This window comes from Necator americanus, chromosome IV, assembly GCF_031761385.1.
Source record: "Necator americanus strain Aroian chromosome IV, whole genome shotgun sequence".
Taxonomy (NCBI): domain Eukaryota; kingdom Metazoa; phylum Nematoda; class Chromadorea; order Rhabditida; family Ancylostomatidae; genus Necator; species Necator americanus.
In genome coordinates, this window is record NC_087374.1 from 19110400 (window position 1) to 19128892 (window position 18493).

General features: G+C 40.8%; 3 protein-coding genes across 6 annotated transcripts; 2 read left to right on the plus strand and 1 right to left on the minus strand.

The window, feature by feature from the left end:
* Positions 1-492: 492 nt before the first annotated feature.
* RB195_001898 (uncharacterized protein) lies at positions 493-1523 on the plus strand (the record flags this gene model as incomplete). Of its 2 annotated transcripts, none has more annotated exons than XM_064198881.1 (2): positions 493-644; positions 1430-1523. In XM_064198881.1, 2 exons carry the CDS (start codon positions 493-495, stop codon positions 1521-1523), a joined length of 246 nt encoding a protein of 81 aa, XP_064054762.1. The 2 variants fall into 2 exon arrangements, with proteins under 2 accessions (XP_064054762.1, XP_064054763.1); XM_064198882.1 differs by having other exon boundaries at positions 520-644.
* Positions 1524-2057: 534 nt separating this feature from the next.
* Positions 2058-8182, minus strand: RB195_001899 (uncharacterized protein; the record flags this gene model as incomplete). Its single annotated transcript, XM_064198883.1, has 21 exons — positions 2058-2105; positions 2863-2954; positions 3032-3085; positions 3149-3235; positions 3306-3386; positions 3448-3559; positions 3612-3706; positions 3775-3852; positions 4000-4168; positions 4237-4371; positions 4438-4569; positions 4633-4754; positions 4819-4955; positions 5134-5237; positions 5454-5564; positions 5650-5828; positions 5881-6059; positions 6118-6236; positions 7698-7820; positions 7880-8005; positions 8063-8182. 21 exons carry the CDS (start codon positions 8180-8182, stop codon positions 2058-2060), a joined length of 2403 nt encoding a protein of 800 aa, XP_064054764.1.
* A 1070-nt stretch (positions 8183-9252) lies between these two features.
* RB195_001900 (uncharacterized protein) lies at positions 9253-18054 on the plus strand (the record flags this gene model as incomplete). 3 transcript variants are annotated; one of them, XM_064198884.1, is made up of 7 exons in its annotated part: positions 9253-9306; positions 9424-9554; positions 9620-9715; positions 10597-10715; positions 10794-10877; positions 10944-11024; positions 17900-18054. In XM_064198884.1, the coding sequence occupies 7 exons, from the start codon at positions 9253-9255 to the stop codon at positions 18052-18054; spliced, it is 720 nt and encodes a 239-aa protein (XP_064054765.1). The 3 variants fall into 3 exon arrangements, with proteins under 3 accessions (XP_064054765.1, XP_064054766.1, XP_064054767.1); XM_064198886.1 differs by lacking the exons at positions 10597-10715; positions 10794-10877 and having other exon boundaries at positions 10956-11024; positions 17900-17978; XM_064198885.1 differs by lacking the exons at positions 10597-10715; positions 10794-10877 and having other exon boundaries at positions 10956-11024; positions 17915-17978.
* Between the last annotated feature and the right edge of the window lie 439 nt (positions 18055-18493).

The window sequence follows — 18493 nt, forward strand, 5'->3', positions numbered from 1 at the left end:
CGAATTATCTGCCAATTCTCACTAATTCAGCGTTCATATAGTTCCACATCTTAATTACAACTGAATAGATGATTAGAGGCTTAGATAATATCCGAATGCGGCATACTAGTTATATATTTCCCGTTGGAGACCGGTGAAAGCAATGTGCAGTGAGCTACAACCAAAATCGCCACCGTCTTCAACAATGTGAGTACAAGACGTCGAGTTCTGTTCATTTAAGCTCAAAATTGAACTTTTCAAAAAGAGGCAGGTGATACAGAGCCAATAGCTCGATAAGCGTCAATAGATGCGCGTTGGTATTCTTACTCCTCATTTTTATTCCTCTTGATTCCCTTTGCAGAGGAAAGATATGAGGGCGATTTCACCTTGAAAAGCCAAAGCAGCAAAGACGATAAGTACCATTAAGCTGTAGTCTAGTTCATTCATTTGTAGCATTCTTGTGCTTGAGGTCGCGTTTTTTCCTCATATTTGGCCGGGTTGTACTTGGTAGAAATGTATGCAAACCAGTACACTTATTCAATGCCGTACAGCTACACCCAGTCACCATATTATGCCTCACCATACGACGATTATTACGGATATCCGTATCCTCCTCCAGCAGCACCTCTACCGTATTACCAACAACCGTACTATAGAGATGACAGGTGCGAATTCAAAAGATTGTTCCTTTATTTTGAGAAAACAGCGAATCACGGATGTACATTTCGAGTTAAACAAAGTCTAGTCATAAGAGTAAGTTCAGATGAATTCCTGATATCTCTCTCATATTACGATTGTGGATAGGTTCGGAGCAGGCAAAAGACTCTTGACCATTCCCTTCCGCACCATTCGCTCAAAGTAAAGCGCTAACATTGACTGACTAAACGTCTAATTTCAGCAACTACCACATAATGATATTAAATTCCCGCTTGCTCGAGCATTTTCATTTCTGCAGTTTCTCCGACGGCTCCCTCATCTTGAGTCTTTTCCGTGATTTTTATAGCAATTTCTGGCGTTTTCTTCGTCTTCGCACTATCACCATTATGGTCGCTGCAGTGCAGAGGGTAGTTTGCTAAACCCATCGCACAGAACCGTTCTATTCGGCATTTTTCCTTCTGTTCTACTGCTACGTTTATGTATGCCATGTTTTCTTTTTCTATAGTGCATTCTTCCATGGTGTGACAGAGTGACCGTATTGCAGCTACCATTTGTAGTCGAGTAAAATAAATTTTTAAAAAAGCAAAAAATGATGTTAAGAACGAAAGTAATTAAGTGAACTAAATACACGCTTTTTCAGTTTTCTTTCTTTGCGGTTCGCTTCCGGTTCAGAGTTTTGGATTGATTTTGACACAACTGCTCAGCTGCAGTAATGTCAAAATGTTTGCAACTGCTAACGCAAAAAAAGGAGGAAAGCCTGGTTGCAGATTAACAAAGAACTTGACGATTTCAGAAATGACATAATGAACACATGCTGCATGACATGCCTTGCAACAATGTTCATGTGCTGTTGCTTGCAAAATCTCGGAGGATGCAGAGAGTGCTGACTCCTACTAATACTGTAACTTAGCACTTTTATACATATTGTATAGTAGTAAATCAATAATAAAACTTAAAAAAACTCTTGCGATATTTTATACAAAATTCACCCTTGAGAAAATGGTAAATTTTATGAATCGCAATCCAATTCAAGCCCAAAAAATAATGCATGGACATTATCACAGATAAAGGGTAAGCTTATAAGACACAATAATTTACATAGTAAAAAAAAAAGTCGCCTATGGTGTAGCCGAAACTAATAGTTTGTTCGTGTGAAGTTGATAGTTCTGGTGTTCTCAGTGAAAGGGAAATACAGATTTTCTTCTATGACCAATAAGCAGAAAAAAAATACAGAGGAACCGGCGCGTGAATGGTCAAGAAACCAAAATCCATAGGAAAATCAAAACTAGCAAATAAACAGATGTTGGGGCTACTCAAAAAGATTATAAAACAAAAGCAATCAGATAGAAAAATTTTTGGAGAAGAAAGAAAAAAGAAGAGGAGTTGGAGTGCTTCTTGAAGCGTTAAGTGATTAAATGGAATCACCAATCCTCAAACCCGTCCAATGTCTTTGTCGTTGATGACGTGGTCTGAACGAATGTTTTCTTTTACCTCAGAAAAGTAGCACAGCTTGAAGGCAGCACAACCGATTTTGACGTAGTGCGAAACCTACAGAGAAATCCTAGAGTTCGGGTAGAAGATTGCGGAATTTATCGTGGTTTCCCTCATCTCTTCCTAATCGTCGTATAAAAAGGCGTCTTCCGCACCGTTTTTTAAACGATGACTTCAGCTGTAACGCGCCACCCTTGTGCATACGCCGCATCCATTCAAAAGAAACCACTGAATAGGCCGCTAAGGGGACCGGAACAGGTGCATAGAGGAGCGTTCTAACGTATCTTGTAAAATCTAAGGCGGTTTCCATGCCATTTTTTCAGGACGACTAGGAAGAGGTGATCGGGGCACCCCTGATCCCACAAAATACGACCCGATCTCTAGCTTTTCCCGCGGATTCCCCAACCACGTCAGATTCGTGGTATGCTGCCTCCAATTAACTATTAGAATTACGTTAACGAGATGGAAAAGAAGTGAGAAGATTCAGCTCCAAATATCAAATAAATTCTCTACCAATCAGCATCTAGTTCTGGCGTTTCTCAATAAATAACGAAGTCGTATTTCTAAATATGGATAGAAAACAATCAGCAAAAGTTGGCAGCAAAAAATTCGCTTCTCGCTAATAGAGTGTGGCTAGAGACATTCCATAATCTGTGCATGCTCACTACTTATCAACGCACTCTTATAGTCTTCGAATGCAGCTATAAAGGCACGGAATTTTTGCCTCATTCGCACCTGTGGTTTGGTTGATGTACGCTGAGTCTTCTTTTCGGCCATTTCTCTACGGCGTGCTTCGTTTCGAGCAGCTATTTCGGCACGGCGTGAAGCTAAACGACGAAATATAGCGTTTTACACACACAAAAAAAAACTAAAAATAAGGATAGGAAGCCCAGTCTAGTCAAACCTTTGTCCTTGGAACATCCTAAGCTTACGACAGCCGTCGGTTTTGCAATAGAGGCTTAAAACAATCAATTTTCTAATGTTTTTTATTCCCATCTGCAGTTTAGGGAATGACACTAACACATCGTTTCTGCGCCCCAATTGCCGCTAAGAAAATCATTGTTGCCGAACGCATCCCAATCCGATTTTGGAGACGATGAGCTTTTCTCTGAACACATAAATGAGACAATATATACAGAAGATGTCAGCACCGCTAATCATTAAGAATAGAAGCTTACCAGAGAAAGTTGGAGACATCGTGTCAAAACTTGTAACTGACGCTGTTGGAGTAATACCCAGCAACGAGTCAATGTCATTGTCTTGAGATTTTTTTTAAATCATATGAGCATGAGTACAAAAATCCAATAAATCAAAACTAACTAGGCTTTGGCTTCGAATGTGACAATTTCAGTCCTCCTGTTGTTTTCTTCTCGCCAAAGTTCAACTTCTTTGTCGTAACGCTAGAGCTCGCTTTCGGCGGAGCAGGTATTCTCTACAGCACACATGTGTCATTCGCTTATCTGAAGTGCACTGAAGAAACGTACAGGAGCTTCCCAACCAATCGACCAGTCGTCTTCGTTTAGTTTCGAGGCAGTTGGTGCTTCCACAGCGTCTGCCCATTCATCTGTGAAGCCAGAATCTATGAATAAGTTTTTTGTTTTTTCTCAAATGAAAAAAGAAAGAAAAAAGTAATTACAAAAAACGGACCTAATTCAGAAAGATCGCCCCAGCCGTCATAGTCAGAGGTAGTTATCGGCTGATTAGTTTCTTTAGGTTGAGTAGGAACTGTAATTAAATCGTTTTCAGAGACTGTAGTGGTTATGTGGGGTAAGCTTCCTTTTCATCCTTCCCTGACCAGTATATGAGTTCCCAATCGCAGCAGCTGTACAAATACTCCAATGTTGCTGCAAAATAAATTAAAACTAAACATACCTGATGGAACTCCCGAAGACACAGCAGATGCTGTTGTGGCAGCACTTTCGTTGTTCTCACCAACTTTTGGTGTTGGCCCAATCGCAATTGGCCGCACCTCCGGTGGTGGCGTCCCTTTATAAAACTTTCCAGAGAGCGACTTCAGCGCCCAGCTAGCCCACTGTGGAACCTGAGCCACAGGTGCTGTATTACCTAACAAATACTGACAGAAGGATTTTTAAGGCAGAAACCACTAGCCTTATCACTGCTCAACAGCGAGCGTCCTCCTGCTTTCACTTGTGATTCAATTTCTGGAATCAGTTCGGGATGTTCACTAGCTTTTTCCAGATTCTCCATGAAGCCTTTAATAGCTTTGAAAGCTTGATCACGAACCTAAATGAAACGAGATCAACTAGGAGTTACACTCAACTGCTCTTCAAACCAAATAGAATCTTCAACCTGTTTCTCCGAATCACAGGTTAGAGGTGACAATGCAGGCAACACACGGTTGGCAATCTCCAGAAGTGAATAAAACTGTTGGGTGGCTGACAGGGCTAAAACTGCGGCCATCCTCGCAGGTGGAAAGGGATCCTAAACAAAGACAAAGGATTTGGCAAGAAATGTCAACAATTTGAAATTTTGGTTAACGACTACCTTCATTCCTCTTGTAAATGCACTAAGAAGAATAACTTGTCGTTTGGAGGGGTCGAGGTAACTACCAATTTTGCCTAGACAAATCGTGGTGTTTGTTCGTATTCCACCGTGCTCATCTCCACCTTAAATGACACGAGTGTACAACGCAATAAGAAAAAAAAATCAAATCGAAATCCAACCAAATACCTTGGAGCCTAGCTAGATACTTCATTAACTCCACGTTTAAATTATTGAAATTCAGTTTCTCGGCCAGCGAAACCATAGCCTTCACTGTGGTTTCACGAACAGCAGGAGAAGTATCAAGAAAACCTGAGGCAAGATTCCTGGAATACATTATTACATTTCGTCAACTCTTCTTCAGTTTCTGTTATAAACGTGACTTGTAATCACAGATGTTTCAATGAACTTAAAAGTAATAATATGTCAGCGGTAGGATTTTCCTTTCCATTTCGACTACATATAGATAAAAAGAAACTGCTGAGACGAAAAGAAAGAGCTTACGTAAATATTTTTTCATTTACAACTTGAGAGGATAAATGAGGAGCAAACTCATCAATACGTTCCAACAATTTTACTCGCGTAGTCCGATCCGGGCTTCCAAAAAGCTAAAAATTCAAGGTCTCGGAGAGAACAATAAGCAAACCTAAAGCGAATAACTAAAAATGTTTCAACTAACAAACAAAAAAATTAAACAAAAAAACTATTTGAATGGAAGAAATGTGAAATTCGTAAAGAAGGTATAGATCTACAGATGAATGATTCTGATACTAAAACAAAACATAATAAAAACAACAAGGCAAAGCATGGATATAAAGACTCACCTTAACCAGGCATGGAACAACTCTTCGCTGATATTCATTTTCATCTAATAATCGCCCAAGTTTGAACAAAGGAATCAAAATGTTAGGACCAGCATCGCCGTATTCATAAGTCTATATGAATGAACGTATGAAGTTCTCATTTAAAAAAATTAAGGAAAGAACTTATTTTGCAAGAACAATAGAAAAATCAAGGTACCTGTATAATCTTAGGCAAAATTTTATATTTTGCAATATCATCGGGGAACATATCAAGACTCTCGCGCAAATGCATGAAAAAAGGCTGCTTCTCACTAGATTCTTTTAATTGGAATTCTTCGAGGAATAGCAAGGTGTCAACGAACTTGTTTTTGAAATACCCTCCAGATAATCTACATTCTGAAAAAAAAACACCTGGAAAATATAGGATGACTCCAAGGAAACGATACACCTCGTATGAGTTCGGCAACGGATGTTCGAGCAGCTGCAGGTGAGGCTATTTTCTTGTAAAAATCATGCAACCTTTGAGGTATTAAACCAGGGGATTCTGGCTTTGTTATGCTCTCCTTGAATCCGTTGAAAATTTCCCACAGCACAATCGCCAGCTGGTTCAAGTCTGAGCGAGGCGAACTGAAAATTTTGCTAGAAAGTAAGAGTTAAATAGTAAGTACTTATTATATCAACCAACCTAAAACCGGTAACTCGATCGAAGCCTGACAACTTCCAATCTCCACCAACTGTGACATAGATCGATCGACGAACGTTCTCATGACTAAGATTAGCTTCGTGAAGGAATTTCAGCGCGTTCTGAAGTGATGGGTGCTAAGGCAGTTTAGTGGGGCCACTCTGTCGTGCTAGGATCGACCTGTGTTCGTGTAGACGCGCTGTAATAGCGAAGGCGCAAATGTTCATACAGCACAGAAACTGTTCTTTTCGTTAAACCGTTTCATTCGCATGTTGGTTTCTGCTGCTAACTTGTTGACTCTTTGCGACTTCATTCTTACTACGTGGCCGAAGCTTGCAGTGAAATCCAAGTATTTATAGTCGCAAACGACTAGAATCCCGATTTTAGTTGTGGTGCATTTGCGTACGCGCTCGAAACGGTGCGGTGGAGCCAGCAGTTGGAACGGAGGTGGGACCGTCGCAAACCGCAGCGATAATTGACGAGTGGCTTGCTGATCGTAGATTGCCGTTGAAAGAACGACCTTGTTCCAACTGTGGAGATCTCCGTAAAGTCGCGAACGCGAACAGGCTTCATGGAAGCTAACCTCGCGGCCTTCTTTAGAGCCACTAGCTTGCAAACACAAATCGAAAATGTGTGGATAAAGGTTGTTACATGGAGGCATAATGATCGTGGATTGCTATGGAATCTATTATCGATTCCTTTTTTTCCTTGGAAGTAATACTTTATATGACCTAGGTTTTCACTACTGGTAATCTTGTTTGGAAGATTTGGTAAAGTTAAAGATGTAGTAGTTCAGCTCTGTCTTCCTTTTTTCTTAGTAGCTCTTTCTTTCTTTAGCCTACATGTCGTAGACATGCTAGAAGTGATGCGTAGGTTTTAAGGCTCCGCCTGACTCAGCTATTCATTTCTAGTATTAATCTGTCAACTGATGAACTATCGCCTTCCAAAACACTCCTCTGTTTTTCAAACGGGAAAACCATTTGTCACTTAAGGATGATTTTCTGATTTATGTTCGATTGGGCGCGCCGTAGAAATACAGCGCGTCTATCCGAGCACAGGTCAATCCTACCGCGGCAGAGCGGTCCCACCCAACTGCATCAGCACCAATGCATGATGCATTAACTTGACTTAAAGGGTAGGAAACAAGGTTAGAAATGAGTATTAGGTAGTTACGGCATAACAAGGATTATTGTAGGCCATCAACAGCCTTTATTGCTTACCAAAATTTGATAAGTAATAGGTATGGAAAGGAATCCTTTTCAAATATTGACAAATTAAGGGGTTTTCTAATCATAGAAAAATGAGGATATGAATAGCGAATCAAGCCAAATAGAAATCATAAAGGATGTTTCTGCTATGTTGGGAACTGTACAACTTCTCAAATCTATTCGCTAGCATATCAGAGAATGCATAAAATATGCCGACCGATTTCCAGAATTTTTCATAACAATGGAGATGAAATAAGCATGCCTCTTGGGGTTGCAGAAGTCCAACCAAGTTTATTCCTAGATTTTTCTGAGTGGGTTTGCAAAGTGGAAAAACAATCATTAGGAGCAAACGAAATTTATGAAGAAGAAACTAACCATAACTCTGAAAAGTCCCCATGATACGACAAACTCTCTTTGTTGATCATTCAAAGACATTTCTTTCAGATAAATAGATAAAGGTTTACATTTCTCTGTCACCAGATAGAAAGTGCTGTCTATCTGAAAGCATCACGGTAACGGCTATGATGTCAGCAAGTGGTAGCAGAACATGAGGTCACCTCTATGCTGTCCTGATAAGTAAGAATATCAGGATGTCGCATAGTTCGCAATTTTTGACTCTGTAGTTTAAGTGTAGAGTCATGTCCAGTCGACCAAAATATCGTGGCTAATTCTTCTGGCTCAGCCTTTAACATTTATTAGACTAATATAATGCATTAGAACGAAGAAATACGAAATAATACCTTCTTAAAACTATCGCCAAAATAGCATCCATTGAAGAATGTACCAACTCCTTGTGGAATGTCATAAGCAAACTGTGATCGCGGGTCACGGGAGAAAAATGAAGACAACACTGAAGCCATCACATGGAGCTGTTTTCTTTTATATCACAATAAAGAAACCTGCAAAATAAACATCATTGGCTAAATAGAAGTGTAGTACCACTGATTCATACTTGGTTTAAATCTAGTTCTCTTCTTTTAATGTTACTGAAAGGGTGGCGTCAAAAATCCGAAGGATCCAAGGTAAGCAACAGCCCGTCCGGTTTTCTTCGCTTTCAAGAGACCACGCTATGTCAGCGAGCTCACATTGTGCTCTACTTCGACTTAGCAACTTGAGAATGGATTGCAGAAACGAACTGTAGCATAAGGAAAAGCAAGATAGTAAATTCGATTCTTGTGCGGAACAAAATGGCAGTGAGAAGTTATGAGTCTATTTCTCACTTTGCATAATCGATAATGTGATACTTGGGACTAAAGAAGGCAATTCTCACTTTTTGAGGAACAATCGTTCATTAAATTTATAAACACAGCATATATGGAAATATTTCACGAAGAATCACAATGAGAATGCTAAGGAACAATTTCAAGGAATAAAGGGTCAACTCGATTCCAGCGACGCCACCATTCTGAAGACTCACCCCCAGAGGACGCATGTGTACATGATAGAAGTACTAACATAGAGTTAACATTCTATACAATACTTCATCTTGTCACGAAAAATTACCTGTAGAACGATTTTGCAAATGCTTTGAAGAGTGTTTAACACACACTCAAGTTCTTTCGAAAACTAAGCGTAATTTAAGAAACACCCTTGATTGCTAACAAAGTCAAACATTGATGAGACGAAGTTCCGACTGCCTGTCTTTTAAATAAAAGTTCGCTAATTAAGTCGATTAATTTAAAGGGTCATGCATTTGTAACGCACACTGGTCTCTAAACGATTATTGAGCATGCGCGTGGCGCAGTCGCGTTTGGTGGTTTTCGGAAGGTTGTGCTCCTTTCTGACTGTCTGCTTCTTCGTCTGAGAAATCATTGTTTAGATCTATTAATTTGTTTTTCTGATGCCATGCTGTTGATGATTTCCGCGATGTGGGACTTTTCACCTATATTGTTATTAAAGGGACGTGAATCCCCAGTACTCTAATACCTCGATGGACTGCAAGGTCTACGTGGGTGGCCTTCCGAACGATGCTACCTCTCAGGAGGTTGGTGGTGCGTTTAACTTAGAAGGCGTAAGAAGTAAAGCACTACACTATATCGAGAAAGTAGCATATTTCTCCTTGACGTCATTTACATCTATTCCTAGATTTCTTTCTTTGCAGATTGAAGATGCGTTCTATCGTTTCGGTCGTATACGCAAAGTGTGGGTTGCCCGACGTCCGCCTGGTTTTGCTTTCGTCGAATTCGAAGACAGTCGAGATGCTGAGGATGCGGTGAAAGCACTGGATGGATCGTACGTCTTCTGCTTATTATCAGCGACCTTAATAACTTTAACTTTCGCGCGATCTCATTTTTCAGTCGAATTTGTGGTGTACGTGCCCGAGTGGAGATGTCACATGGTCGTGGACGCGGTAGTGGAGGTGGGGGTGGTGGTTACGGTGGCCGTCGAAGCAGGTACTTATCGACTTGTTCACCTCCAATTTTTTGATCATAGTTCGGCAAAAAAAAGAAGGTTGAAATGAAATGGACATTAAGGGAGGGCTAGAATGTATTAGATTCATACAGAAGCGTTGTTTGAGAGTTAGATATCAGAGCATTCATAGATACAGAGAAGCGTTCTATAACTATTTCGTGCAGAAACATATCAATTTTGGTAGCTAGGAGAGCACTTATGTCTTATAAAAGTCCAGAGAATGATGCTTGCTTCAGCTTCCCACACCGTTTACTGTACCTTTCGGGAACATATTTTGTCAATAAGACTGTAAAAGTCCAAGCTGCACCATGTGATTTGTCAGTATCTGGAAAGATAAAATTTGAGCATGTGCATTTTTTCCACACTTTTTTTGGTTCTCGGACAGCATAACACAAATATTCTTCGTCAATTCAAGTCACTTGGTAGCATTGCGCAAAATACATTGATTGGTGGGAACAACACCTCAAAAAAGGTAAACAGATGCACTTCCTAGACGATCCACTAAGTCTTTTGCGTATGCTACTTCCAAACACAGAAGCCATCATTTGTTACCACTTCTCTATGAATTTCCTTTAATTAATTTATTTATCGTTCATGCAATTTTGCTCTCGAGAAGGTTGCATTAGATGCAAAGATCTGAATCGAACTTTTCTCAACGCTTCATTTCCTTTTGCTGTATTGATTCAATGATTATTGAGTCATTTCGAGAGTGAAATGAAAAAAAAAATGAAATGTTAGAAATGAAAAGTCAAATGAGTCTTAAGGAAGTAAATGTTGAACTTTCTCAGTATACACATGTTACTTGGTGAGTAATGAGTGGAATAAATGTGTTCAAACCAGTAATTGACTTGTGTCACTTTAGCGGACTTCACTCGTCCGTCCATCGCTACCCCTCTCATCCATCTCTACCCTTCACTACTGCAGCGCGCTGTTCAAAACCACGTCCATCTCTACTCTTCTCGCCTCCTATAGATATGCAGTGTATAAAGTAGCACTTTTGCGTGAAGTTGCAAATAAGGTATTGAATTAATACACAAACGCTACTGCATCATCCCCCAGTCGCCCAGCACAACACCGCGGCGTCTGTACGTGAGCTGGTCGATTCGACCAGTCTGCACATCAACAGCGCCACTCTACAGATTGGTTAGTTCTCCGCCGTCAAGTGAATTCTCGTATTGATGTTGATGTTGAGACGGCGAAGTTTTTTAGTTACGAATACAGATCTCGATCGCCTCGTCGCGACCGTGGACGATCTCGCAGCCGTGACCGCAGAAGCCGCTCACGTTCGAGGTGAGTGTTTAGACTTTTTCCCCTTAATTAAGTGGTGCATATAGAAACATCTGTTGTTGGGAAAATTGCTATCTGCATTTCTCTTTATTTTTGCGTCTATTACAAATTAAAAGAATTTCTCTCGTTTATTGTTTTATACCAAATGCTTTTTGACGAATGCCGGTATGTGTAACATCATATAGGGTTACCGCACGCTGGTAAGCCGCGCCTGGTGTTCATTCGGGCGGGCAATGATGTTTTCAGCGCTTTCGTGGTTATACTTCGTTCCACTGTTATCGGCAGTTGGAAGTTAGTTGTATTTGTGAATGTACTGTTATGGAGTCAGGTGAGATGATGTTGAACATTGTTGAAATGCTCGATCAAAGGCATCACCCTACGGATCTGACGTGGTACGGCTTTCAGGCGGAGTATTCGTATGCGGGATCGTAGGTTATTGAGAGGAGGGTGATTCCGTTCATTTCTTCCTAACTGCCGTAGTAAACGGCCCGGAAGATACGGCTTCGAGCGTTCCGACGCACTATCTTCTAGAAGGAGTTCGATTGGAACGCGTCGGCCGTGTGCGGCCATTCCGCATCTTCCGGGCCGTTTCTTACGGCAATTTTGAAGAAATGGACGGAATCAACGACTCTCCATAATCTACTATCCCGTATACGAATACTCCACCTGAAATCTGTACCACCTCAGATTCGTGAGGTGATGTGTTTAAGTGACAAATGGTTTTCCAATTTGAAAAGCAGAGAAGCATTTCAGGAGGTTCATCAATCGACAGTTCGTTATTGCAAGCTGGTAGCTGAGTGATACAATCGGCCCCTAAGACCTAAGCGTTAGTTTTAGAGGATCTATGACATATAGGTTGAAGCTGCTTAGAGAAAAATGAAGAAAGGGCTGGAACTACTACTGCCTTAACTGGGGAACGGTCAAGAGGTAACCGCATGATGTGCCGCCGTGTATCCAGGAGGCTAATGAGCGTCGTTAATTGCACGCACGTCTCCTGATACCGTCATAATCGCTACAGTGGTCCGATTGCTCCTCTTGTGCTACGTCTTCAAGACGCCCCGCCCACGCAACCCACCCATTTCGCCGCGTCCGCCGCTCTTACGACGATTTTTTTCGCCGCGCCTACAGCTCTTATGATGCGCTTTTGAAATCGAAAAGAAAAATCCCTGGTATTAAATTTTGTTTGAAACTCTGTATAAAGTGTAATTGGAAGTTAATACAAATGAAAGAGGTTTGTATATATGCCATTTAAAAGTATGAGTGAAAATGAAAATATCCTGTTTTGACTTGTTAGATGGAAATTAATCATCCATCTCTGGGAACGCAAAAGATGCTTCAAAAAATTTTCCGCTGATCGGTGTAGTGCTATATTCTTTTACCTTTTCCGCTTTCTAGGAACTTCTTTTTACTTATCTAGCTGAGTAAAACTGCCATCAAACGCCTAACGAGGCGCGAATAATGCCTCGCAGAAATACATTGTACCTGAAGGTAGATCTCGAAGATACAAAGGTCCCTGTTCGTCACTTATACACCTAATCTGTCATATTGATTTTATGTAGAGAATAGATACGAATGAAGCGATAAAACGCTGTTGGAAGAAGTTTGAAGAACCATATAAAGTTTTATTCTATAAAACATACAAGGAAGTACTAAAATGTTTGGCTTGTACTCTATATAAACATTATATCTATATAAAATTTTGAAAAGGTAAAATTTAAAAAGGAGTTCAAAGAATATATACAAAGTAATAATGACATAAAGTTGCTGGGCGTATAGCTGCAGTCGAAAGTTGAACATGAATTTGTTGAATGACATCGTGACAAACATATACTTATGCACTGCGCATTTTTATAGAACAATTTGGGCGTGAAATGTGTTAAAATATATTCATTTCTTTTCCTTCATTCTTCTTATTCTTTTCCCTGCAGCATTTTTTTTGAGATAATCTTTTTTGTGTGAAGTTGCTCAAATGTGGTCAATGTAGGTCACACATATCACACTTATCAATCATGATATCTTTAACCCCTTGATACTCTATGATATGCGTCTGATAATATATCTTTTAATTGGATGAAAGAATCTAGTTTTCCCCTTAATTCCCGGTAATATGCGCTCAATTTACTATTTTTGTGGATAGAATTTGTAGATTTTAGAAATTGCTGCTTTAATTCGTTTTACACTCATCTCCCGTTTGAATTCGCAGTATCCACGCTTCGTCGCGGCGCAAACGTCGCGCGTAACGGTGATTAGAGAGCAATAAGGGGCGGGGTCTAGATGATCTCAGGCGGTCGTGGAGAATGTCTAGTTGGTGGAGTGGCAGACGTGATTACGCGCGTGGCGCTGAAGGGAGGTCAGGAGCGGTCAGTCGGTTTTCACGGGTACCTCTTGTCCCGCACCCGCCTTAACTCTACTTAACCCCCAAATGAAGCTTACCAGAAGTGAATAGCTATCTCAAATCACAGTATTTCTAACGCAAAAAACTGAAATGTCTTCACATGCAACAACTTCTGTTCACATATTGATCTGTCTTCCCAAAGTTTTGATCAAGAGAAGAGCCTTTAGATTAAGTAGTGTAACCTTCATGAAGGCTGTTGTGTTGAGAAATCATCAAGAAATTGGATAATTCGAGGCTCTATCTTCTATTCTTCTCTTTAGATGGATCCACGAAGAATCCATGTGAGATGGATCCACGAAGAAGAAAGCGTAGGTTTTAGGGGCTGACTGACTCAGCTATTCACCGCCTGTGCTGACCTGTCGGTTGATAAACGATCCCTTTCTCAAATGGAAAAGTGACACCGCACTTAAGCGACAAATGACATTTGACCTAAGAACGGTTCTTGTATCCCGCGAACTTTTTGAGCTGAAAGGTTTGGTTCACTTAGAATAAATCAATTAACCAATCATGAATCAATTATGAATGGTTATAACTATAATAGTAATAAAGCCTACTTCGTATCTACGTTTGCAAACTTCGTTAGTCCCACACGGCCTCATCTAAACCTACTTAGACGGCTGTGCGGGCGGTCGCGCGGCAGCCGCCCTACTAGGTTTGGAGCGCGCTGGATTGTAGCCAGTTCTACTGCATTTCCGGCTCTTGAGCGGACTTGGAGCTCCGCTTTGTTAAAGGCATGCGTGCAAATTCGTTCTGATTTGAATGGAAGGAATTTAAGACTTGAAAAGTGAATAGGGGAGCATGACCAATTTTGTTGTTCACTGTTACCTAGCACAGCTTCAAGTTGTTGTTTCTAGTACATCTTCCACTGTGAGCAAAGATAGCATATGTGCACTCGATGGCTACTAACGTTCATCTAATATTTTGCACACTGCATTGTAGGTTACTGAAATGTGTGTAAAGCTGACGGTGTTGGTTAGAGCATTTCGTTATGACATGTGCTGGCATTGAGTTTGGCAGGGACTTAGGTAACTCTTACTTCCGCAACTTTCAGCATATCCCTTTTGCTACATCTAAAAGTTGTTTGCTTGCAGCTATCCTTTGAACCTCGCTCTTAGAAGCACTTTTTTCTTAGGTTTCTTCTTCGACTATCTTTTCAAAAACATGTGAACTTGAATTGTGCAAACATCTGGAAGATGCTTGCTGAATGGCTATTTATGATATGTTTTTATGGACAAACATGTCTCTTACGGTCTATATGAGTCGCGGATGAACCACCTAAAACAAGCTGGATGAAAAAGATGGAGGGCGTTAACACAAATATAAAGCAAACTTATTTGAAGTGTATTGCCCATGTTCGACTGTCTTTGAATCTCGGCATGTTGAAACGTAGTTTTAAATTGATTTTCCTGAGCTGTAGTCAAGATTGTTATTGATCGCCTTTATTAAACAACGGCTAACGTTTCGGCGCTATCGCCTTCGTCAGAGCCTGGAAAAATCAAAGCCATTAGTGATTTATCCTCTCAAGCGCCTCATCACCCTACAGAAAGCATCCAGACGATGTGCAAACTCAAACAGCAACACATTGGTTAGTGCTTACCTCATTAGCTAGTCCTGGTAACGCAACAGACCACCACGTACCACTACTATGAGTCACAAGGGTTTTATATAGGGACCTGACGGCCCGCCCCAAAAAAATCCGCATAGGTCTTGATATGGGGATAACTCGTTTGTGATAGCAATGCACTCATCCTTCTTGTTCATTTTTGGACTTTTGGCGGTTATCCAAAAGGCCTCTAGTGTTCTGCGTGCTGTGATCTCGGACTTGTAGGATAATATACGAACTTCTACCTCTACTTCGGAGTTTGGATGACATATTCTACGGTGTGCTCCAAGTGGGTGAAGATTTAGATTTTAGGAGTCCATCTAGATGCTCCTTGACCCTGATACACAGAGGACGTCCCGTTTCCCCTATACAATCGTCACCGCACAACCTGCACGTGATACGATACACTACTCCTGATACCATGCAATCACTCTCTCTGCCACACGGGCAAACCACGCAGTTGGGAGTTGTGCAGAGCCGATCATACGCACGATTACGTACCAGCTGACCCTTGAGGTTCGCTGGAGGTATTTCCACAACCCTCACGTCATTCTCTAGACCCGCTTTTCGTAGACAGCCCCGTACCGCTCTGCTCATATCATCAGATATATAAGGTAAACAGAAAGGGGTCTTTTCTTGGCTATCCACTACATTGGATCTACGAGAGGGATGTCGTGCTTGCCGGGTAGTACCATCTCCAGCTGGGTACCCATTGGATATTGCTGCTTTATGGGCCAGATTTACAGACCATGTTTTATTTAAAGTGGTCATCAGATAATATCTGAAAAACAAATAAATGAATTGATATTATGATTTCAACGTTAAACACCAGTCAAGTCGCGCTCTATGAAGGTTCACAAAAATTAGTCAAGCGAATTTAGATACATGAGAACAGGCAGCAGAGATGAAGGCTCTCAGAGATTCTCAAGCTTTTCCCTGGTTCTTAGCACCAATATCCTTTTTTCAACGTTTTCCGTGAATAAACATTACATAACATGAGCAAGCATTGGTAATTTCTATGCTCTTATGCTAGCATACTAGCTTTAGAAGCATTCATTTGTTTCATACTACCACCATTTTTAAATGTAGAGATAGGCTTTGCTGTCGCAGTCAACTCACAACTAGTAGAAAGAAAATTCCTTCCGTTGCTTCGATAGAAGTTAGAAGCCTTCTACCTGCGAGCCGAGTTCACGACGAATTCTCGCAATCACTGGCTCTCGCGCATGTGATGGAGCCGCAGATACATAAGAGCTAGCAGCGAGCCAGCCTGCCGCTACGCGACCGCCCGCGCAGCCGTTTAATTAGATTTAGATGGGGCCGTGGTTACACCTCTTGAAGAGCCGAAGTGGAACTCTTGTTCATATGTGTGAAAGTTGCACGCTCTATCAACACCTGTGGCCGGTTTAGCCAGGCGCAGCGTGACGTGTCCGCGTGCGGAAACCCCAAATGAGGGTACGTATACCAACATTCCTTTATGACTACTGCTAAGAAGAGTTACTTCAAGGTGTAAGGGATTTTCCTTCACGTTTCGATTGTAGTCAACTCGAGTAGAGTTGCATACAATTCATAATCACCTGCAAACATATGGTATCGTTTATTCCTTCGAGTTCTTCACAGTTAATCCAAAACACAAATAGAGGAACATTTAGTTTGGTTTTTTTTCTCTTAAACTTCGTCGGCATGCAGCTTTTCCACAGTTCAAGTTGTTAATTGTTTGTGCTTGAAATATTTCATGTATTGATATTGGAAGTAGTGGGGTCATTTGGAAAAATCTAGCACGTTTATATTTCCTGTAATTCTCTATACTTTGACATCTTTGATCTTCCTAACTAATTGCACTCTCGCATCTTGTAAATATTATTGATAGTGCCAGATGCTACTGATGAATCCAGTGAGCTGGTTTTTCCCTACCTCAATCACGTCAGAGTTATCATCCAAAAAAGTGTTGCAGACAGTATATAGTTTCGGAAGAAATGTTTATTAACTAGTTTTTCTTCCTCCTAATGTTAAAATAGTTTATTCATTTTTTTTACAAATAGTTCACGTTGTTAGATATGCAGCTACTGTTGCTACTTTTAATTCTGTAATGAAAAAAGCTCTTGGAAGCGCATGTTTTCTCTCTCAGGTATTTGAATTAAAATTTATGCGTACGGAAACCATGCATTTTTCGTTTTTTATAATGTAGTGGGCGCGCTGACGTATTTTTGAAGATCTAAAATTGAATGTGAGAGGACAGTCTTTGAGCTTTCCAAAAGCATTGCGACCGATGTCTTTGAGAAGGTGCCTTCAAAAACAGTACGAAGTTAGGTTTAGCCGTGAAGCACAGCTACAGTAGAAGAAAAATATATAATAAAAGGAGCAGAAGCCCTTTTTAACATTTCCACTTGAAATTTCCGAATTTAGTTTAGAAAGCATTTATGTGGACAGAAAGGGCTGCAAATGTGAGTTTTTTTCAACGTGTAGTAACTACTTTTCATTCTCCCTTTAACAAATACTTGTCACCGATCTAGAGCAGTCTTCTCCGAAGGAGATCTTTTTGCGCTGGTGTGATAATGTTACGAAAAGGGGAGAACATTCAATCCAATGCCTGGTATTGCTATAGTTTAAATTCATCACCCCACGAATCTGGGGTGGTAGATGCGCTTTCAAGCGTTTCGGGGCGCTGTTGTGCACGAAGAGTTGTACTGGAGCGTGCCAGATTTGTGCAGGCGCTTCTTCTTTCGGGTTGCATTTTACGGTAATTAAAAGGAAATGGACGGAATCACCTTTTTCCCACAATCTACGACCCCGTATAGGCATAACCCACCTGAAACCCGTAGCACCCCAGATTCGTGGGGTGTTGCTTTTAATGAACTACTCCTACTCGTAATTGAATTACAGGAGCCCCATTTATAGAAGCCGTTCGCCTCCGAATGGAGATCGTCGTTCGCGCAGTCGATCTCGTTCGCCTTCTCCGTGAAACCACATTCTCTCTATTCGTTTCGTTACTTCACCGTTTCTGTGTTTATGAACCAGTAACGCTATTCGGAACGTAAATCAGTCGCATGAATGTCATCTGCTTTTTTGTGCTTCTGCTTTTCTTCTCGCCTGTTAATCTCCATCATCATTATCGTTGTTAGGTTGTATTTGTGCTCTCCAGTCAAGTGAGAAATGGTGTTATTATTCCGGTGTTGATGTAAAACCAATAAAATTTCTTCGGAACTTATCTATATGCATTGCTTTCTACATGAGAAAGTGCCCACACTACATCAATGTTGATCGATAATTGTTTTCTTCCCCTCTGGTGACCGACGCATTTTGATTCGTTCGGTCGATAGGATGAGAACAGGTTTGGTTTGCGAGGCATTATTTTGAAATGTTACTTGTGTTTTCCTCAAGCACCGTTGAATTTTGGTAGTTTTTATCAGAAAATTCAACGTTGTAATCCACTAAACCAGTCCCTTTGAGGTTGTTGTTGTTAGCAGTTGTGTGCCA